At 36.8% G+C, this 20,945-nt stretch overlaps 5 protein-coding genes across 6 annotated transcripts in view; 2 read left to right on the top strand and 3 right to left on the bottom strand.

Annotated features, from left to right (window-relative positions):
* Positions 473-1,395, top strand: LOC104720501. Its single transcript, XM_010438394.1, has 3 exons — positions 473-748; positions 843-1,049; positions 1,138-1,395. The coding sequence occupies exons 1-3, from the start codon at positions 473-475 to the stop codon at positions 1,393-1,395; spliced, it is 741 nt and encodes a 246-aa protein (XP_010436696.1).
* Positions 2,359-3,971, bottom strand: LOC104719324. The gene is made up of 2 exons (XM_010437220.2): positions 3,620-3,971; positions 2,359-2,767 (listed from the first exon to the last, which is right to left on the bottom strand). The coding sequence occupies exons 1-2, from the start codon at positions 3,804-3,806 to the stop codon at positions 2,541-2,543; spliced, it is 414 nt and encodes a 137-aa protein (XP_010435522.1). The 5' UTR covers positions 3,807-3,971; the 3' UTR covers positions 2,359-2,540.
* LOC104719323 (protease Do-like 10, mitochondrial) lies at positions 4,257-7,577 on the bottom strand. Its single transcript, XM_010437219.2, has 8 exons — positions 7,081-7,577; positions 6,766-7,011; positions 6,299-6,494; positions 5,787-6,046; positions 5,582-5,709; positions 5,239-5,442; positions 4,887-4,937; positions 4,257-4,657 (listed from the first exon to the last, which is right to left on the bottom strand). Exons 1-8 carry the CDS (start codon positions 7,538-7,540, stop codon positions 4,406-4,408), a joined length of 1,797 nt encoding a protein of 598 aa, XP_010435521.1. The 5' UTR covers positions 7,541-7,577; the 3' UTR covers positions 4,257-4,405.
* Positions 10,042-16,726, top strand: LOC104719322 (polygalacturonase-like). Its single transcript, XM_010437217.1, has 4 exons — positions 10,042-10,509; positions 10,634-10,923; positions 11,062-11,122; positions 16,309-16,726. The coding sequence occupies exons 1-4, from the start codon at positions 10,048-10,050 to the stop codon at positions 16,534-16,536; spliced, it is 1,041 nt and encodes a 346-aa protein (XP_010435519.1). The 5' UTR covers positions 10,042-10,047; the 3' UTR covers positions 16,537-16,726.
* The window catches only part of LOC104719321 (cationic amino acid transporter 3, mitochondrial), a 4,412-nt gene continuing 447 nt past the window's right edge, over positions 16,981-20,945 (bottom strand). The window contains exons 2-15 of one of the 2 annotated variants that reach the window (XM_010437216.2): positions 20,395-20,596; positions 20,202-20,286; positions 19,688-19,828; positions 19,472-19,590; positions 19,294-19,390; positions 19,042-19,214; positions 18,876-18,942; positions 18,580-18,663; positions 18,405-18,482; positions 18,103-18,265; positions 17,894-18,002; positions 17,672-17,784; positions 17,476-17,551; positions 16,981-17,387 (exon numbers count right to left, since the gene is read on the bottom strand). In XM_010437216.2, the coding sequence (XP_010435518.1) occupies positions 17,231-17,387; positions 17,476-17,551; positions 17,672-17,784; positions 17,894-18,002; positions 18,103-18,265; positions 18,405-18,482; positions 18,580-18,663; positions 18,876-18,942; positions 19,042-19,214; positions 19,294-19,390; positions 19,472-19,590; positions 19,688-19,828; positions 20,202-20,286; positions 20,395-20,596 (1,664 nt within the window). In that variant the 3' untranslated portion in view covers positions 16,981-17,230. Of the gene's footprint in view, positions 17,388-17,475; positions 17,552-17,671; positions 17,785-17,893; positions 18,003-18,102; positions 18,266-18,404; positions 18,483-18,579; positions 18,739-18,875; positions 18,943-19,041; positions 19,215-19,293; positions 19,391-19,471; positions 19,591-19,687; positions 19,829-20,201; positions 20,287-20,394; positions 20,597-20,945 lie in introns of both variants that reach the window. The other variant, XM_010437215.2, reaches the window with a different exon arrangement.

Here is a 20,945-nt window from a genome sequence, read left to right as displayed (position 1 = left end):
TTACCACCGTCCTCTCCTCCACACCGATGCCAAACACGACCTGGTATTAATACTTTCTTCTACTTGATTCTTAAGTAAAATAATTTTTTGCTTTTGTGTGATGGACTGTGATGCTCTATGATGGTTAGTTTTAGAACATTGATGTCTGTTTTGATTGTTCTTAATAGGTTCTGTTTTGTGTAGGTCCAATATATATGTATAAGTACTCAATCTTTGACATCTATTTCATGTGTTTGCAGGTTTACTCGCGACGAAAAATCGCGACTGGTAAGGACCATTACTAAAAAATTTACAAATAAATTTGATGGTCCATACTATAGCTGGACATGTGTGCCTCGGGACAGACAACAGAGATGGTTCATCGAGTTTGCTGTACAGTTTTTTTTCTCTCTTAACCTTTTCACATATAGGTTTACTTGTTGAGTTTCCACTAACATCATTATATTCTCTTTGCTATGTAGAAAATACACACATGGGATCCTTTGATTACTGGGACAGTTCAACAGTATTTCGAGCTCATCTGCCAACGCCGGATGGAAGACATGATTTGCAATGTCAAGACGAGTGGAGAGCGGCCAAATGGATCAGATATACTATTTGGCAAACAATGGTTGAGTATTGGGAGACTGAAGAAGCACAACAAAGGAGTCTCACCTACTCTAAAGCTCGTATGTCTGATCATGGTGGTCTTGGTCCTCACGTCCACTTATCAGGGCCAAAGTCTTATCAACAAATCCATACCAAAATGGTTAGTAACTTTTATATACCCATAAATTTTGTTTTTCTTTACATTTGGAGCTTTAAATGATGTCATAACCCTTGATTCTTTTGTAACATTGCAGGAAAGGGAATTGGGAAGACCGGTTAGTCTTGGTGAGGTTTTTATTAAGACACATACCAAGCCATATGGTACTTATGTTGACCGGAAGGCGGAGCAAATCTCTCTCAATTATGAGAAGAACTTGCAGCAGAAGTTGTCCGACCTTCGAGAACATACTTCACAGCCTCCAGAGCTCACAGCAGATGATTACACAAGCATCTTTATTCAGGTAAAGTATCACTTTTCACAACCCACATTGAATTATCTTTCGACTTCTACAGCCTCTTTACGTAGTGTTTTTTTCTTTGTTTTTGTAGTCTACTCATAAAGATTCAAGAGGAAACATGTATGGAGTTGGAAGTCTTAAGCATACTCTTCAACCTCTTCTCAATGGCAAGGAAAACCAACGACAAGAGTCTGCAATGTTTCAGTCATTGCAAGAGCAAATGAAGGAAACTCAACGTCAAATCGAAGAGCAGGCTGCTTATAATTCTCGTCATGATGCTGAGGTTGCTGCTCGTGATGCAGAGGTTGCTGCCCGTGAAGCACTACATTTCCAAGCTGTGGCTGAGTAGAAGGACAAGTTAGAGCATTTGTCCTTAGTGGAGAAGTACCTGCGCAAAACTGACCCGACCTTTATGGAGTTTTTGAAGTCTCAGTCAGCTGAAGCAACCACAGAGCCACTCTCAACCACACTTCCTGCAACAGCTCCACCTTCAAATCCGGTTCCTTCTCCATCTCCAAACAGTGATGCTTTTTAGGTTAACTTCTCACCCTCCAATTTCATAGACCTAACTAATGAGCTTGTCTCTTTTGTTGAGCTTGTCTCTTTTGTTGAACTTGTCTCTTTTGTTGAGACACATGTATACTGGTATGCATTTGTCTCTTTTGGTTTGTATATTTGTCTTGTGAGAAACTTGGTATGCATTTGTCTCTTTTGGTTTGTATTATGAATCATTGGTTAATATGAATTTATTGTCTCAATCTTGTTTTTGTTGTATTTACAATATTGGTTTCATAATATTTTGAGAAACATATACCAATTTCAATTTAAAACATTTACAAATTTGTTTTCCACAAAACTTTAGTCCCTAAACAAATGTAATTTGGGGCATAATAGAATAGTAGCCAAATAGTCGTAAATCAATAGCTAGTATGTTACGACTACAAGCAAATTTAATGTATATCATGATTAAATGTTACGACTATACTACGACTGCCTATATAACTGCTGGTTAATCGTAACTCTGTCGTATTATAGTCGTAACTGTTTACGACTCTGTTACGACTATTTTTACGACTACGGAATTTTATCGTAAAGTAGTCGTTAAATAACGACTATTTTTACGACTAATTCTTTTACCGACTAAAGATTTACGACTACATGTTTTAGTCGTAATTGAGTCGTAAACAGCAAATTAGCGAGTACTTAAAAACTCTTATTGCAGTCGAGAATGGGCTGTTTTCTTGTAGTAGAGTCAACGAAAGTTTAAGATTTATTTTGAAATCAACAGCTAGTTAGTGTTTTATTACTCCAAACATAGATTCCATGATTCAACAAAAACATAGACTTGGGGATTTTAATGACATTTTTCCCATTGTTCAACCCTCTATACCTACTTTTCGAGAAGCATTTTACTTTTCATCACTTTGCAATACATTTCTCGGACGGTAACTATTTTTCCTTATACATTTCAGCAGAAGATGTAAAAAAAAAAGGTCAACACAAAGAGGCTTTCACGTCTCTTATCTTCTGGAGACAAAGTTGAGCTCTCTCAAGAACCATTTCAACTCTATTTTTTCTCTTCGTGACCACTCTCTGACCCATCTTGTTATTATTGTTCTTGTGGATCTTTCCCACTGTTGACGACGACACTTGGTCTCCAAAATTGTCCATGACACACTTTCTCTTCTTATGTTTTTGCTTATTCTTACAGTTTGATGACTCTGTCCAATGCATCAACAACAATTAACAGCAATTTTCATGTAGGTTTTTTTTTTTTTTTAACTTATGCTAGATATAACGGATATTTTAATACTGAAAATTAGACAAATAAATCTTCACTGTCATAGGCAAGTGGAAAGATATTTTTTTCCTTTTCTTGTTCGTCCCAATTCTACTTAATTACTCTAAAAAGTACAAAAATCATATATGAAACTATTTGCATATAAAATTTGAAAATTCCATCTGTGCTTCCAAAAGTGACGACGACCAAACAAACGATTCCATAAATGTGGTTTATAAGACGGACAAAAAATTGATGTCGACCGGACAATTGATGAGAATAACGACGACACTTTTGAGGTATCCTATTTTTTATTTTATTTTTTCCCTATTCATGGTTTAGAACAAATTATCAGAAAATATTTCAACATGGTTTTGACAATTAAAAAAAAAAAGAGAGATTCAGCAAGGACAAAGCAAAGATTTATCATCCTTAAAAAAAAAAAGGTCATTAATTATACTAGTAGTATCACTTTTAATCAATAAAGATAAGTTAAAATAATTTTTGCATAAATAAAAAATATATTTGTTAAAGAAGTTGCATAGAAATTAATAAATACAAAATAATTTTTGAGTATAATAGAAAAAAAACAAGGATATAGTAGTATTTCTATTGTTGCAAATTATAGTGGCGGCCTTATGAAATGTAATAATCTTACTCATAAGGAAAATAATCTCAGAACTGAGTAACAAAAATAAATGGAGTAACAAAGCAAAAAAATAAATAAACAAACGGGTTATTCTATCATTCATCAGTCACAAGACAAACGAAAAAACACATGTATTGAGAGTACCTTGAGTGAGGACTACGGAGGAGGAAGAGGCTGACAAACGCGGCGGCGCGTGATCTTCACTAAGGTGAGAAATGAAAGATTGAAGATCGTCTTTGAGGTGGGCGAAGCGGCTAGGATACTGAGATTGAAGAATCTCGAGTTCCTCTTTAGCTGTTTCCACTAGTTGCATCTCCCACGACGAAGTCATCTTCTCAGAAAAAGAATAAAAACCTTCTTTCTTCAATTCTTTCACTGCCCGAGAAAGACGAGAAGAAACCAGAGAGAGAGTGTGAGTAATAAGTGATAACTAGTGTAGTTGGAGGGTGTTTTCGTCTTTATACGATGCACGTACGGATGTGACAGTTCGCTTAAGACACGGAAAGGGATTTGTGTTCTCCTTTCTTGTTTTGTTTTGTCTCGTTTGTCTCATTGGAACGTGAGAGCAGACAGCAGAGTAATGAAAAGCAAGAAGACAAAAAAATAAAAATAAAGAGTCTGGCTTTCTAGTTTGTTTCCCTACGCACTAACTAAAATTTGGGGTCCAATTCAGTTTTAGGCGAAGACTCGAATTTGGCAAAGAGAATTCAATTTTGAACTATACCACCACTAATTCTCACCTGGAAAATCATCCGCGTAACTTAGAAATGAAGATACTAATATTTTTGGAGTAAAACACTTTTATCTATAAATCACATTCAAAATTCAGGCTCATAAAAAGCCTCTTATCAAATCCCTAAATGTTTATGAGGATACAACATTGTGGTTTTACAAATATGGAATGAATTTGAATATGGCATTGGCCTTGGCTCAGACCACAGAACAAGAAGAAGCCAACTCGGTTACTGGATTTTGTTCAATAAGCAGATCGCTGGACATTGCAGATGCTATTCTATGCCGTTTCAAAATCAAAGAAGTGGCGATTTTTGCGGATTGGTAGTTCAAGAAGATTACCCTCTCATCATCCTCTAAATCCACCCTCAAATTCTCGGTGTTGCAGTTCTCTATGAGCTGACATAGATGTCTCAGATTATCCACTTCCACTCCGTTCACTTTCTTCACCTGTTTTCAACACAAATACAGTTTTTTTTGTTCATCAGCCTTAGAAACAATAAACCACGCAAATCTATCATGCCAAAGTTATATAGACAAGTCATGACTGTTCATTTCGAACTTGCTGTTATTAGAATCATATGGTATTCCGTTAAGTTGATTTAGGATTGCCGATTCCTAATATGTCAGGAGTAATTTGCAGTGATTACAAAGAGGCTTAAGATTAGCTTTTACTTACTTGTAGCTCTGTGAGACGCTCGTATCCTGTGTTGATGTCATCCATTAACACCTATACCACACAGAGATTAAATTATCACTAATGATGCCTAAATGGCAAGACATCATTGTTGGTATATTTGCTATCAATACAAAAGCTCTAAAGCAAGCTTTCGTTGTTTAGAAAACACAGGACATCAGGTCAACTGTAAGTGCTTATTATCATTGTAGCTCAAGTGATTTTCAAACCTTCTAACAATTTAAATTCAGAAAATAGTATGAACCAGAATTATTTGATTAAGTTTGTAGTGAAAATCTTTTTAACAGAACATAATTGGTAAAAAGAAAAGAACTAGGGTAAAGAAGGCACAAACCTGAGAGACAATGACAAGTTGTTGACCGGCTTTTTTGGGCAAATCTTTCAATGCACGCACGCATAAACTGCGGGGAGAAGTGTTGTACCAATCTTCTCCATATTCATGAAGGTATGGCTGAGTGAGAGGTACAAATACAAAGCCCGCAAAAATGTAATAACTGGGGAGCTGATCAAATTGATGCACTGGAACCAGCGGTTGCAGCTGCATACAACACAAAAACTTTTAAGCTCAGAAGAACAGATGATTGTCCATTATATAGATGTAATATGAACCAGCGATTAAACGACATACCGTGATTTAGTTAGTAATATCTTTTATTGGTCAAGAACAAATGACTTACAGGTTTTAGTGTGATACTGAACTCCTGTTCTTTTCCCTCCCTCAAGACTTTAACCAAGGCTGATTCATTTGGTTTTTTCATAGATACCAGATGATCAAAAGTGATTCTCTCCCTGTTCCGGAAAGGAACTGCAATACACGTCATCAGCAAAACAGACAAACAATTCAGGACTGAGGTTCATGGGGATAACGGAATAAATATATACCTGTTCCATCATTTGCTATAGAAACACTATCAAATGAGAGAATAACATCATCCTTCTTCAGAATTCTGTAAGCATCTGATAGAGGGTTTATTTTGCTTATAAGAACCCCTGTCATTTCAGGACTCATCTGAAACCCAATACGGAGTTGAGCATTCTCCATAGGCTGACATGATACACCCATTGAGCAGAAACCAATGTATTTACCACACTGTTCAACACCAGTTATGAAATGCTTAATTACTGGTGTTGGAATGATATAGCTGCAGTTTGAAACGACAAAATAAAATGTTAGTTTTTTAAAGTTTGGCTTGTCAACACACACGTATACTATACTTCGATTATTATGCATATTGGTAACCAAGACCAGAATCTTCAATTTGGGAGATATCTCAAGACAGCAGTGAAATCACATAGAGATAGAAACTTTGTTTTTAATCCTCTTCCTGATTACGTTAGCTTTGTTAATGCAAATAGAGCTAGAAAGGTATCAAAAATTGATAGTTCCTACTCACCCTATGTTCTCAGCACCTGAAAGATTCTGAAACGCTACACCAGCTACTTTGTTTCCCATAATTGCTGGACCACCACTATTCCCGGGGTTAATCGCCGCATCTATTTGTATAGCCATTAGCTGTGTGGCACCGTGAACATATTGTGTGGGTTCAACTCGAGACACAACACCGGTTGTAACAGAGATGTTGTCACCACCTGTATTCATTACAAAGTCAAAACCATTACTTAACACAAAGTGCCAAACATGATCATTCATAACCCAAAGTGTAATAAACTTTGTTATTTAATCATCATCATACATCACATTTAGACAACAGAAACGTTTTACAATTCTTTGAATGCATTACAAAAATGTACATGTTTAAGAACAGACCAATGACATGACAGAGCTAGTAGCCAAGATACATCAACAAGTGATACCATCTTAAGCCCTACTTTACTTGATATGTCTCCAAGAACTATTTACCTTGAGGATAGCCAACTACAGCGACAGCTTCCTGAAGAAAAGGTATATCTCCTAGCTCCAACGAATTCATACCTTCCCAAAACACTTCACTATCAACTACCAATACAGCTAAATCACATTCATGACCAACCGCTTGTACTTCTGCTCTATGCTTTATGGACGAACCATGCTTTCTAACTAACACAAACGAGTGATCAGCCACCACATGAGCATTCGTTACAATCCTTCTTCCCGAAATCACAAATCCTACATCAATTACCAAAGAGACTTAGAACAATGGGGAAAAACAAGAAAAGAAGAGATTGAGAGTGGTACCAGAGCCCATTGATTCTCGCTGAGACTTATTCTGCCAAGGAAGAAAGTAACTAGGACTTGTAGAAACAGTGAAGATCTTCACCACCGAGTCCAACGCCAAATCTACCGCATCAGCCGCCGGCGAGTTTGTTGGTGATTTTCCCGCCTGCCTCCGCCGTGAAATCTTTCTGTTATAATTAATTCGCGGTGTGATTTTTCTGTTATTAGTCCGCCGTAGAGAAACCGGTGCTGACGCGTTCGTGTCTCGATTCTCATTTTGTGGACTCACGCTAATAGAATAACAGTGGCGAGAGATATGAGTGGGGAAAGGAGTCTCTGATGTTGTTGTTACTCCGTATGGTAAATAGCTTTGAACGCCATTGCAACGTTGTAAGAAGAGAGGAGAAGTGCGAAATCCGGAGACTGAAGAAGTGGAGATTCGGCGGAGCAGCTCGACGGTGCGAACTGACCGGAGCAGCATAGTTTTCCGATACTGCTTATTTGGGTTTCCAAATGAGGTTGTAAGCGACTAGGTTATAGAGTTTGTTAACCGATTCGTAACGACCGGTTTATTCTGAGTTATAAGTTTTAATGCAACTCTTTACCAAACCAAAAAAAAATTGGTTTTACTGGAATTACACTATTCGCAAGTCTTTTTTTTTTTCTTTTTTTTTTCGTCCACTATTCGCAAGTCTTATTTTTTTGTTTTTGTAATAAAAAATTTTAGGAGGGAGCATTTTTGAAAACTAGTTTTGAAAAGAATAGTTTTAAAAACTAGTTTTGTTGTTATTATAACAATATGGATATTGGTTTGCAATTATCTAAGGGAGGCTACGAGACTCTCAGATATCGCCAGGAAACTTATTTTTAATAAAGTATTTCTTACAAAAAAATATTTAGTTACATATATTTATTAAATTATCGTGATCATAAATTTATACGTTATATCGTAAATATTTTTGAAAAATTGTTAAAAACGTTTATAAATAAAAATGTAAAAAGAAGAATGATGACTAACACACTATTTATATAAATATTTTTTAAGAAGGCAACAACATTTATAAGTAAAAATACAAAATGAATATTTATAGTAAAATATGAGACAATCCAAACAACTTTATAGAAAAGTGATAAAATTAAAACTATATTTTAAGAAAAATCCTATAACTCTTTTGTTAAAGCAATAAGCCTGAATAAAAATTCATTCTTGTAATAAAATTTGTTTAGTACTTTAAAAAAATACTTTTAATCATTGGTCATTAAAATTTGGATCCATTGAACTATTAATATATATAAATGAAAACAATATTTTTTAGTAACTTCAAATAAATAGGATTAAAATTACATGAATGGTAAATGAATACACATGGTGAAAATCTACATGAAGAATATTTATAATTAGAAATAGTCTGAAAATGTGACTTTCTAAATTATTTTTAGGATTATTAAAATGGTTATAAGTCAAAAGCAAATGTATATAACAAATAGGTATGATATAGTGACGTAAATATGTGAATTATTTCTAGAAACTGATTAAAATTTATTTTCAAAAGAACGTTGAAAATAATAGGAATTTTTCAGTTATAAACTAATATATGTTTAGAAACAATTTTCGAATACATGAAAATTCATTGGTTGTTAAATTTTGAATTCATTGAAGACTTAAATTGTTGACTTTTTGTTTGTAAATAAATATATAGATTGGGGAAGACATAAGTGATTGATAGTTGGATAGGTTAGTGAAAATGTACACGAAGAAGATTTAATTTACAATAATAAGAAAATATAACCTACAGTTAAAAATATAAATAAAAATAAAAGTTTGATAAAACGATTTGACATTTCTAAACATTTTTTTACACTTATACCATAAAAAATTTGATAGTTATTTAAAATTTATATAAATTATATATACATATAAATTTTAGATAGACACAACTATTAGTAAAACATACAATTATTTGAAACGAAGAAATGATAAAAAAAAAATATAATAATAATAATAAAAATAGAAAACGGAATATTATGGTAAAAAGACACAATCCTAAATGAAAAAGAACATAATGAAGAGTCAAAGTGGAAAAAAGATATGTCCTTTTATGTAAAAAAGTGTTATGCCAAAAACAATTTTTTTTTCTTTCAAATATGTATCACACTAGAAGAGTTTCAGTAACATTCTTTTACGTAATCTTTATTAAAATACTTGTGCCATTAATCCGTTGTACTATATGTTAAAAATCATTAGAATGTATTTAAAATTGTTTTGTTCCTAGCTATTGTAGTATTCGTAGATTCACTGTATCTATGAATATAGTTAATTAAGCATATGTTGATTCAATCTATCCTAATCTGGAGGCGACAAAAGGCCATGGATATCTTTCAACTAAAGATTTAAAAAAGATTCAATGTAAATTCTAAATTCTAAACGAAAAAGGTAGTTTGATTCGAAAAAAAGAAAGCTGCGCCTGTTTAATTAAGTCGTCGTTTAAATTGTTTTGATGGTAAAGACCAATACATGAGTTTTATTAATTTAGTTAAGTCTGCCTAAAAAAAAAATTAATTCACATTATATATATATATATATATATATATAATGTTTGTCCAAAAAAAGAAAGTTTCTTTTAGTTTTTATTTTTTTTTTCAGAAAAAAAGTTTCTTTTAGTTTTTTTGCTCCCAAAATATTAAATATCTGCAACATTAATTACTCTTGGTCGTATATACCATATTTTTATTTAACAATTTTAATAACTTTTTAATATCAGTATTTTTTTATAACAACAAAAACAGAGAATCGAGTAACAAAGATACTCTTGATTATAGTTTAGAACTTAAGTAATCCATGCAGACGCGCTGTGTCATTGTCACCCTATTAAATTGTTTAGAACTTAAGTAATCCATCAATTGTTTTATTACCTTTTTCTACTCAATCAACCTGCCAAGAAAATCAAAACTCGTTTTCATTTCTCCAAATCATTAAGCAAAAACAAAATGGAGAGGGTCCAAAGTACAAATCTACACGCTTACATCCTTATTGCAATAGCCCTCTTCTTGTCTTTATCAAGACCATCTCATGCAACAAAACAATTCAATGTGTTGAGCTTCGGAGCTAAACCTAACGGTATGGTTGACTCAGCTCCAGCTTTTGTCAAGGCATGGGATGCAGCGTGCGGGTCCACTGATGCAGCCGTTATATACGTGCCAAAAGGACGGTATCTGGTTAGCCCTGTTCGTTTCAATGGTGTGGGTTGCAAGAGTCTTAATATTGTCTTCAGGATCGATGGTACTCTTGTTGGTTCGGAGGATTACATGTTTCTTGGGAAAGAAGCAAACTGGCTCAGCTTTGAACGAGTCAGTGGAGTTTCCGTTATCGGTGGTTCTCTCGACGCCAAGGGACCCTCGTTATGGTCTTGCAAAGCTTCATCTAGCAACAACTGTCCAGCTGGTGCTACGGTACGCCCATTATCCTTTATATTTACAAAATTAATTAAAATAATGTTGCAAGAACTTATATCAATATCTTTTGAACAAAAACCCTAGATCTCTGACTCTTTTTTTGTTTGTGTGAATGATGTAGACAATGAGTTTTGTGGAGTGCAGTAGAATCAATGTGAAGGGAGTACTATCACTGAACAGCCAAATGTTCCACATTGTCATCAACCGATGCCGTGATGTTAAGCTCGATGATATTCAAATCGTGGCTGATGGAAAAAGTCCTAACACAAATGGCATCCATGTTCAGCTATCGACCAATGTTGAGATCCGCAACGCTTCCATCAAAACCGGTGACGACTGTATCTCCATTGGCCCTGGAACCAAGAACTTGTGGGTCGAACGAGTCACATGTGGCCCTGGTCATGGAATCAGGTGAGCCCCATATGTCAAGAATAGAAAACTATACTTTTATAATGTGAAATATAGATTCTTTGAAATAAAACGCTATATATGCACCCATATGAAACATATGCGTGTATATAATACAATTTTCTTTTATCTAAAATGAAGCATTGGGAGCTTGGGAAAGGATAGAGAAGAAGAAGGAGTTCAAAATTGGACGGTGAAGAATGTAAGTTTAGAAAGTGAACCGATTGAGTGTATAGAACAAGAGAGGTTGAGAGTGGTTGAGAGAGAGTAAGAGGTAAAGTGTAGAAGAAGAAAAGAACTTCTTACTTGATTTAGTTCATGGTTACATTCCTAATATAGACATAAAGCTAGAGAATATTCTACACAAGATGCTACACGATTTACATGATGAAAATGACATCTAAGACTCTTAACACAACATGTGACTAATGGTTGACTTCTCCCTTCCCACTTGCTTCAACACGCCAATGGTCATATGAGAAGGATTTAGAGATAATGTTTGAGCCTCGCATAGGTCTTGTAAGGGTTCGAGTGGGCTTCTAAACAAGATTGTATGGACGGCCCGGTGGAGGTTGTACGGACGGTGGCTGTACGGACATGGTGATCATGATCCCAAATTATACTCCCCCTCAAGCTTTAGTCATTGAATCCCATGACACAAGCTTGAACCATTGATCACCTACCTCGTTAAAAACCTTAGTATAGAAAACCTCTTGGGAAAAAAAACTATACTTAAGGGAAAAAGAGTGTAGGCTCTCAAGGTTTGGTGAGGTCCATGAGTCCAAGCTTTGAGTGTATGTACTCACATACTTGAGGGCTTGCAGCCTTGGTGAATACATCGGCCAGTTGCTCGGAACTCTCGGTGTGGCAAGGGAGGGTTACGCCTAGTTGGATTTGCTCTCGGACTTTGTGACAATCAACTTCAATATGCTTCGTTCTCTCGTGGAATACCGAGTTGGTTGCGATATGAATGGCTGCTTCATTATCACAATGCATCGTGATAGGCTTTGTGATGTTGACTCCAAGGTCTTTGAGTAGATTCTTGAGCCACATCAATTCGGTAGTCAGCTTGCACATTGCTCTATACTCGGACTCGGCGCTGGATAGGGACACCACCTTCTGCTTCTTGCTCTTCCATGTGACTAGGTTGCCTCCAAGGAAGGTACAATAGCCTCTTGTTGATCTGCGGTCTCCCTTGTCTCCTGCATAGTCCGCATCACAATATCCTACGAGCTCCGTGTTGTTATTGCACCCCATCCATATTCCTTGACCCGGTGATCCTTTGATATACTTGAGAATCCGGTTGACTATGTTCCAATGGTGCACCTTCGGAGCTTGCATATGCTGACTGGCCTGGTTCACAGCAAAACAGATATCTGGTCTAGTGATAGTTAAGTAAATGAGCTTACCAACCAAACGCCTATATTGTGTTACATTCTTGAATGGTTGATCTTCGAGCTCCCCCTCACGACAAACCTTGTAGTTCTCATCCAATGGTGTAGTGACCGGTCTTGATCCAAGTTTACCTACTTCATTTAAGAAATCAATAGCATATATTCTTTGAGATAGAAATAATCCCTCTTCCGAACGACACACTTCTATCCCTAAGAAATATTTCAACTCACCAAGGTCCTTAATATCAAAAGCGACTTTAAATATGTCTTAGTTTCTTGAATCCCTACTGTGTCATTCCCGGATATGATGATGTCATCAACATATACAAGAATGACAATGATACCTTGGTCACTTGGGTATGTGAAAAGCGTGTGGTCAGATTCTGATCTCTTGAATCCACGCTTAGTCAAGGTCGAGCTTAGCTTGTGATACCACGCCCTTGGCGATTGCTTCAACCCATAGATTGCTTTGTTGAGTTTGAACACTTTGCCCGGGCTAACCGTGTCTTCTAGGCCAATGGGTGGTCTCATGTAGACCTCGTCCTCCAATTCGCCTTGTAGAAACGCATTCTTAACGTCCATCTGCCACAGTTCCCATTTCAAGTTGACTGCTAACGAGAGAACTACACGAACCGTGTGTAGTTTAGCTACCGGAGCAAACGTATCCCTATAGTCCTCCCTGTATGTTTGCGTGAAGCCTCTCGCCACAAGCCGTCCTTTGTACCGTTCAATCTCCCCGTCACTCCGATATTTGATCTTGAAGATTCATTTGGACGTAACCGCCTTCTTTCCTTTAGGTAGATCAGTCTCGTCCCAAGTGTGATTTTTCTCTTGAGACTCCAAGAACTTCACATCCCGAGAGACTACGACTCTTTTGGCTTCATGATCATAGCACTTACACCCCTTTTGTGTAGTCGAATAGCCAATGAACATTGCTTTGGTGCTTTTGGCCTCAAGTTTGTCGCGTAATTCCCCTGGTCTCAACACGAAACAAGTACAACCAAATACACGTAAGTGATCAAACGTAGGTTTTTCTTTGTTTAATACCTCAAATGGAGAGACGTCTTGTAGGATCTTTGTAGGGATACGGTTAATAAGATAACAAGCGGCAAGGACTGCGTCTCCCCAAAACCTCCGAGGAACGTTGGTGTGAAACATCATAGACCGAGCGACTTCCATAAGATGTCTATTCTTTCGTTCGGCCACACCATTTTCTTGTGGAGTGTAAGGGCAGCTGCTTTGGTGAATGATTCCATGGTTGGTCAAGTACTGTTTGAAGGCATGACTAGTGTATTCACCACCATTGTCCGACCTTAAAATCTTAATTTTAGCATTGTAATGATTAGTCACATAATTTTGAAAGCTAATAAATGCTTCAAGAACCCTATCCTTAGTAGGTAAAAGAGTTAACCAAGTATATTTAGACTTCTCATCAATAAAAGTGACAAAATATTTTTGATTTTCTCTAGACAAACATGGAGAAGTCCACACATCCGAATGAACCAAATCAAAACAATTCTCATATATAGTTAAAGACTTTGGGAAAACAGTTTTGCAATGTTTACCAAGAATACAAGCCTCACATTCATTGTTTTTAAAAGAAATACTTGGAAACATAATTTCTAAGGCACGAGAATGAGGATGTCCTAATCTAGCATGCCATATAGCATTGTTTGCTTTAATAGAAACTGAACTAAAACAAGATGCATTAGGGGAAGATAGATTTAAGTCTTCAAGAACATATAAGTCACCCTTGGAACCTCCTTGTCCAAGAACTTGACTGGTCTCAATATCCTAAAAATTCACATTGTTAGGACCAAAGATAGCATAACAGGTTAAATCGGTAGTGGCTCGTTTAACCGAGAGGAAGTTCGAGGTAAAGTTAGGCATATAAAACGCTTGAGTTGTCTTATCAAATAACTTTAGATTACCTATTCTTTTAACTGGAAATTTCTCACCATTAGCTATAATCACATTTCCATTGGCCGGTTTAATTTCACTAATTAGCCTAGAGTCACTAATCATATGATGCGAAGCTCCGGAATCAACTATAAGCGGTTTAGTTTGATTTAACACAAGATAGGAGTTACCGGAGTTTTCTTTGAGGGCCTTAATGAGAGCATCGAGATCAGACTTCCTCACTAGGTCAAAGTTGGCGGCAAGGGCGGTTCCGTTCACATCTGAGACTCACTGGTTTGGCTCGGCACTCGGCGGTTCCACGGTGGCTTGATGTGCTCTTGGTGTTCCACAGTTATTCATCGACCGGTTGGCTCGAAGGTGTGGGTGGAGAATCCAGCACTGATTCTTGAAATGACCAGGCTTCTTGAAATGATTACACACTGGAGGGTTCTTGTCTTCACCTTGATAGTAGCCCTTGTTTGCGGTCGCTACTTCAACCTTGTTAGCGGTTACAAGCTCCCCCTTGTTTCCAAACAGCCCCATGGAGCCATGCTCCTTTTGAATCTGGCTACACACGTCCTCTAGGCTAGGAAGCTTGTTCGACCTCAAGATGTGTTTGATGAGGTCATTGTACGAAGGGTTTAGTGTGAGGAGGAGTCCGAACACCTTGTCTTGCTCTCGCCTTTTATTCAGTATGGTCGGATCGAGTGTGGCTGGCCTAAGCATCTCAAGCTCAGCCCAAAGAGACCTAAACTTTCCAAAGTGTTTGGTGAACTCCATGTCTTCTTGGTTTAGGTTTTTGATGGCCCTCTTGATTTCAAATACTCGGTTTAAATTGGTAGTGTTACCAAACACATTTTGTAATGTGTCCCATAGATCTTTAGCCGTCTCGCAATATGAGTAGGCTTCGAGTATTGGAGCATCAAGGGAGTTCTGGATTATAGCGAGCACACTCTGGTCTTCTTGAAACCATTTGTCTTCACCGCTGGTGACCGCTTCTTTGCCGTCTTTGCTAGGCTCTTCTTTGGGAGCCGCACTCGTGGTAATATGGGTCCAAAGCCCTCGACCACATAGTGCCGTCTTTGTGGTTCTTGCCCAAAACAAGTAGTTCTCTCCTTTGAGAGTAACTGGAACAATCAAGGTCTTTGTGCCTTCCATGGAGTTTTATCCGCCGGTCTGTAGTATTACCCAACAGATAAAGAGAATCAACTTTTGAGATTGTAATGAAAACGGATAGAAGAGATAGAGCGGAAGTTTAGAGATGAGAGTGAAGGGTTTGAGGTTAGGAACAATGAAGCTCTGATACCATGTAAGTTTAGAAAGTGAACCGATTGAGTGTATAGAACAAGAGAGGTTGAGAGTGGTCGAGAGAGAGTAAGAGGGAAAGTGTAGAAAAAGAAAAGAACTTCTTACTTGATTTAGTTCATGGTTACATTCCTAATATAGACATAAATCTAGAGAATATTCTACACAAGATACTACACGATTTACATGATGAAAGTGACATCTAAGACTCTTAACACAACATGTGACTAATGGTTGACTTCTCCCTTCCCACTTGCTTCAACACGCCAACGATCATATGAGAAGGATCTAGAGATAATGTTTGAGCCTCACATAGGTCTTGTAAGGGTTTGAGCGGGCTTCTAAACGAGATTGTACGGACGGCCCGGTGGAGGTTGTACGGACGGTGGCTGTACGGACATGGTGATCATGATCCCAAATTATAAAGAAGACAGTGTTTGTAGGAACAGACAATGGATTAAGAATCAAGTCATGGGTTAATCCAACATCTGGTTTTGTTCAGAGGGTTCGGTTCTTAGACTCTCTCATGTTCAATGTCAAGTTTACCATAATTATTGACCAACACTATTGCCCTCATAACATCAACTGTCCTTCTCAGGTAACTTATTTATTTATTAGGTGCAAAATTTTGCATCTTATATAATAAAAGATGAGTTGAATTGGTCTACATGAACGATTACTCTCACTACTTATATACGTGTTAGTTAAGGAAAAAGAAACAATGTACATTAGTTAGAGAGGAGTGAAGCATCTCAGTTTATAATTTCTTTTCTTGTTGATAATGATCTAGGAATCGGGAGTGAGGATAAACGATGTAATTTTTTATCAAGGCATAAGAGGAACATCAGCTACGAAAATTGCTGTAAAATTGGACTGCAGTTCTAAAACTCCATGCACACGTATAAGAATGAAGGACATTAATTTGAGATATGCTAATGAAGCTGCCCAATCTTCATGTGTCAATGTCCTTGGTGACAGTACTCTTGGTAATTTGGTCAAACCCCAAGCCTGCTTCTAATTCTCATTCAATTCAATGAAGATCATAAAGATACAATGATGGGGTTGAAAAGATATATGTACATTTGAAGAAACCCAATTAAAATTTCATTCACAAGTCTATCTAATTAGATCTTCTTATATTAATAGTAAGGAGTCATATCATGATATCTTTAGTTGTTTGTTATACTTCAGTTGTTGTTCCAAGTTTGTGGGAGCTTAGTTCCATCTCTTCTTCTGTTTTAGAAATGAAAAAAAAAAACTAAAGGTGGTCTAAACTATACTATAAAAAGGATATTGTGTTTATTTCAAGAGCAATAAAAAGAATAAGAATGGTGATATCATGAATCATGGTTCCGATCAACAAAACAAACCCAAATAGAGGATGAAAGAAGATTAATACTAATTTAGAAACCAAAAATAAAAAGATTTTGATACCATGAATCGTATGAATATAACTGAGATATATGATAAATGAGAGATACTTTTATAAAGCTTTAAACAAAACAAATTTACAGTTTATATATATACAATGCCTATAAGCAGCGGCATTTGAACTTTTTTTTTATTTACAACCTGACTTGATCATCCAATTTTTTTTTAAAAAAATTATATTACAGATTTTGTTGAACCATATATGACAGATCTTCATGACATTCTTTGGCTTAAATCTACATGAACAGATTTTGAGCCTCCAGTGATGGTTTCATGTAGATTTAAGCCAAAGAATGTCTAGAAGTGGGACGAATCTCCTTGGCATGAGCAGTGGGGACATAAACTGCATTCACAAGAGAGCTGTTTCTTCGCCCATAGAAAATGTAAACAAGCACTCCGATGAAAAGCCACACCGATACACGAGCCCATGTCGAAGCTCTAAAAAATTAGAAAGACAAAATGTTATATTTACAGTAAACTCATCCGCTAGTAATTTACAAATGTGGTGTAATGATCCATAACTCACCCAAGGTTTACCAAGAGGTACATGTTGATAAGAATGCATACAACAGGCAAAAGCGGAACAAACGGGCAAATGAAGCCTGTAATACGAAATAGTTATAAGTTACAACTCATGAAACTTTCTTATTTGTAGCCAAATGAAATGCTTACTACAAAACATTAGGCTGGTTTGTTTTTAGGAAAATCAAAGACATCAGTACCTCCAGAATGCCCAAAACTGTGTCTAGCATCATCCTGATCTATGCAACTCAGAACAATCAAACCAACAAGAAGGAACAATCCACCAACACCACATACAGAATATCTGAGGACTCTGTTGATAATTTGCATAAAAATGGAGCTAAGTATTCTATAAAAAGGCCCAAATTTTGAATTCCAGTAAGAGACATTAGCTCAAGTAAATAAACGGTTGATGAACTAACCCTGGCAAGCGGAAGCTTGACGCTGCATAGCTTAAAAGGAAGTTTCCAATACAAGTGAACGTAATGTTCCAACCAGCGAGTTTTCTTCTGTTTTCTTTGTTGGGAACCCCTACAGAATCAACAACAAATGTGAACCTTTTGCTTAGTCCAAGACCAGAGATGATGAGCAGACATATAGAGCTACTTTGCAAAAATGATTAGTAACTTACATCCTCCTTGAGCTTCTTGCTTCTCCACAATTGAAGCATCAGTGTGGCAAAGTAAAGGTTCTTTACTTCCAATGGAAGTCCCAACGTGACTGGATGAGTTCTCTTCATCACATTGGAAGGGAACAGAACAAATGCTCTCTAGAAGTGATGAGGGAAGGGGTACCTGATAAAAGCGTAGTCAGTCTAATGCATAGCATTGTAAAGGAGTTGGGGATTTTGGTTTGTCCATTGGAAGATAGTTAGAGACTTCTCTCCTTAACGAAGTATAAAGAAAACGTTTATGGTTCCGATCATATTATTACCTCATCTGGAGGAACATATCGGACTATCAACACTGATACTGCAACCATTGTAAATGCAACAAGTGTCCCGACACTCACCTACACCAACTAAAGCTTGTCAAGTTCTAGTTACAAGCTAAGTTGTGCTTTAAGTACTTGACCAGGTAATTTTGGTTAATCATAATGTGTTAATTACCATTCCCGCCAGTTGCGAAACATCCATAAAGAAAGCTAAGACTGCTGCACACAAACCAGTTGTTATGGTTCCATTAACAGGTACCTGTGTGCGTTGATTCACATTTGAGAAAAATGAAGGCAAGAGACCATCCCTAGCCATTGCCATCAGAATCCGCGGCTTAAAAACGAATAAGTACTTTAATGAATAAGTTGGTCTTTCACCGCTCAAGCAACAATTACTTAGCAAAGAGTATGGTACAACACGAATCCTGAAATCTATAGATCTTAACACTTGAATTATGTTTATTAGTTTACCTGAGGGAGAATGGAACCCATTAATGCAGAACAAAGAGCCATGACAGCACCTAAAGTTATCAAATACCTATAAGAGAAAAGGGCAATGGAAAAAAAAAAACAAATCAAACTCTAAACAAGTCCTGTCAATGAACAGTATTGCATCTTAACCAACTCATGGACTTACGCCGCCCATTGAATTCCATGACTAGCAAATGCGGAGGATATTGGAGTGTCAGGGTCCATAGCATAATACGGCACTAAACCAACAATAACAACAGAGACCATCATGTATAGCAAACAACAAAGCAGCAGTGAAAGACCAATACCGAGTGGTAAATCCCGCTGGGGATTTTTCACCTGCATATGAAACAGCAATGTTAAGTATATAAACCAATGCATCCTTCAATATGATACTGCAACATTATATGATACGGACCTCCTCTGCCATACTTGCAACTGAGTCAAACCCAATGTAAGCAAAGAAAACAGTAGCAGACCCAGTAAGCATTCCATCAACACCATATGGAAAATACCTAAAGAAACAAAAACAATATGTATCATATAACTTCCCTCTGACAACATGATGGTGGTAGCATAAGGAATGCTCAATTTACCCTGTTGGAAGTTCATAACCAACCCAACCCGTCTTGAAACACAGATAACTTCCAGCTATTATGACAAATAGCATAACAAAGACATTTGCTGTTGTTACAATTCCCTGAGCAAATGTGCTCTGCAGAGAAGAGAAATTTCACTTTAAAAACCAAAAACAGTTCAGCAGAGTTGAGTCTTTCCATACAACGTAATTGAAATAAATATGACATCTATACCTCCTTCACTCCAGTGCACAAGAGGCCTGTTACAATGAACACTAGTACAGCAGCACACGGGTCAACAACAATATCGAGGCCTGGGATTTGATGACGAGCTAATATTGTAGGCAAACAATCTTCACCACCAAAAATCATAGCCTATCATGTTATATTAGAATGTCATTACATGATAACAAAACAATTTCCAAACGTTCATGTAAAAATTAAAAAAATTCCCTTTATTGTTATCTATAGCTATAAATATCATTCCAGATATCACAAGAATCCTTGATAAAAGGAGGTCATTGGCTTAAGATTCCAAAGAGAATGATCATGTAGAGCTTTGTAGGCCTGTATGGAAATCAATGCCAACCAAAGTAATAGCTCTAAGAAAAGAATGGATCAGCATGCATTGCAACACTACTAAACTTCAATTCAACAAAACAAATATAACAACACTTTTCAAGAAACAAAACAATGAATGTAAGCGATGCAAGGAAGAAGAGATATCAATGAGTGAAAGGGTAAAAACCAGATTGGGAGATATGCCACGAGCAACTGTTGAACCACCAATAGTGTATTCCAGAATCACTGCCCAGCCAATCAACCAAGCAACACTGCAATAACAAGAATTTCATAACCAAACGCAATGAGTAAAAACATCGAGTGACGAATAAAATCCAGAGAAACCGCTACATAACTATATAAGCAAGTAAAAATGTTACCCTTCACCAATGCAAATGTAAGAATAATGATAGGCACTCCCAGCTGAAGGGAAACGACTAGAGAGTTCTGCATAGCAAAAGGCGGAAAGGGCAGCGGATATTCCAGCTATAAGGAAGGAAAGAGCAAGAGCAGGTCCTGAATGCTCTCTAGCCACTGTTCCCACAAGTATATAAACCCCTGCTCCAATCGTTGATCCAACACCTAAAAAATTGTGAAAACCAAACTCTTAAGGTCTAGTGAAGAACAAAGCCAAAACAAACACAAACCCAACATTTAATCCTTAAAGATACATATATATATAAGTAAACAGATGGAATCATCCTCCCAAAAAAGAGCAGAAACAGAGGATTATTACAAAGTCAACACACAAAAAGCTTTAATCTTTGGAAACCATCTACGAATCAGATTACGTGATAAGAAAACTCATCGTGTATCTAAGAAACCCAGATTTCATAAAACATCATTATTACGAGCGTTCAGTTGAAGAAAATAAGATACCAATTGCAATCAAGTGAGGAAAGGTCAAAGCTTTGGCGAGCTGGTGATGATG

This window comes from Camelina sativa, chromosome 10, assembly GCF_000633955.1.
Source record: "Camelina sativa cultivar DH55 chromosome 10, Cs, whole genome shotgun sequence".
In the NCBI taxonomy this organism is placed as follows: domain Eukaryota; kingdom Viridiplantae; phylum Streptophyta; class Magnoliopsida; order Brassicales; family Brassicaceae; genus Camelina; species Camelina sativa.
This window is presented reverse-complemented; position numbering and strand designations above follow the sequence as displayed.

Excerpts from the sequence above, each read along its gene's own strand:
- LOC104720501 (XM_010438394.1), top strand. The coding sequence starts at position 473 with ATGGGATCCTTTGATTACTGGGACAGTTCAACAGTATTTCGAGCTCAT. Across the intron at positions 749-842 it reads AACAAATCCATACCAAAATG|GAAAGGGAATTGGGAAGACC; the intron begins GTTAGTAACTTT and ends GTAACATTGCAG. Across the intron at positions 1,050-1,137 it reads ACACAAGCATCTTTATTCAG|TCTACTCATAAAGATTCAAG; the intron begins GTAAAGTATCAC and ends TTGTTTTTGTAG.
- LOC104719322 (XM_010437217.1), top strand. The coding sequence starts at position 10,048 with ATGGAGAGGGTCCAAAGTACAAATCTACACGCTTACATCCTTATTGCA. Across the intron at positions 10,924-11,061 it reads GGCCCTGGTCATGGAATCAG|CATTGGGAGCTTGGGAAAGG; the intron begins GTGAGCCCCATA and ends TCTAAAATGAAG. Across the intron at positions 11,123-16,308 it reads AAAATTGGACGGTGAAGAAT|GAATCGGGAGTGAGGATAAA; the intron begins GTAAGTTTAGAA and ends ATAATGATCTAG.
- LOC104719324 (XM_010437220.2), bottom strand. The coding sequence starts at position 3,806 with ATGACTTCGTCGTGGGAGATGCAACTAGTGGAAACAGCTAAAGAGGAA. Across the intron at positions 2,768-3,619 it reads CTCCGTAGTCCTCACTCAAG|AGTCATCAAACTGTAAGAAT; the intron begins GTACTCTCAATA and ends TGCATTGGACAG.
- LOC104719323 (XM_010437219.2), bottom strand. The coding sequence starts at position 7,540 with ATGCTGCTCCGGTCAGTTCGCACCGTCGAGCTGCTCCGCCGAATCTCC. Across the intron at positions 6,495-6,765 it reads TGTAGTTGGCTATCCTCAAG|GTGGTGACAACATCTCTGTT; the intron begins GTAAATAGTTCT and ends TAATGAATACAG. Across the intron at positions 4,658-4,886 it reads AGCGTCTCACAGAGCTACAA|GTGAAGAAAGTGAACGGAGT; the intron begins GTAAGTAAAAGC and ends TGTTGAAAACAG.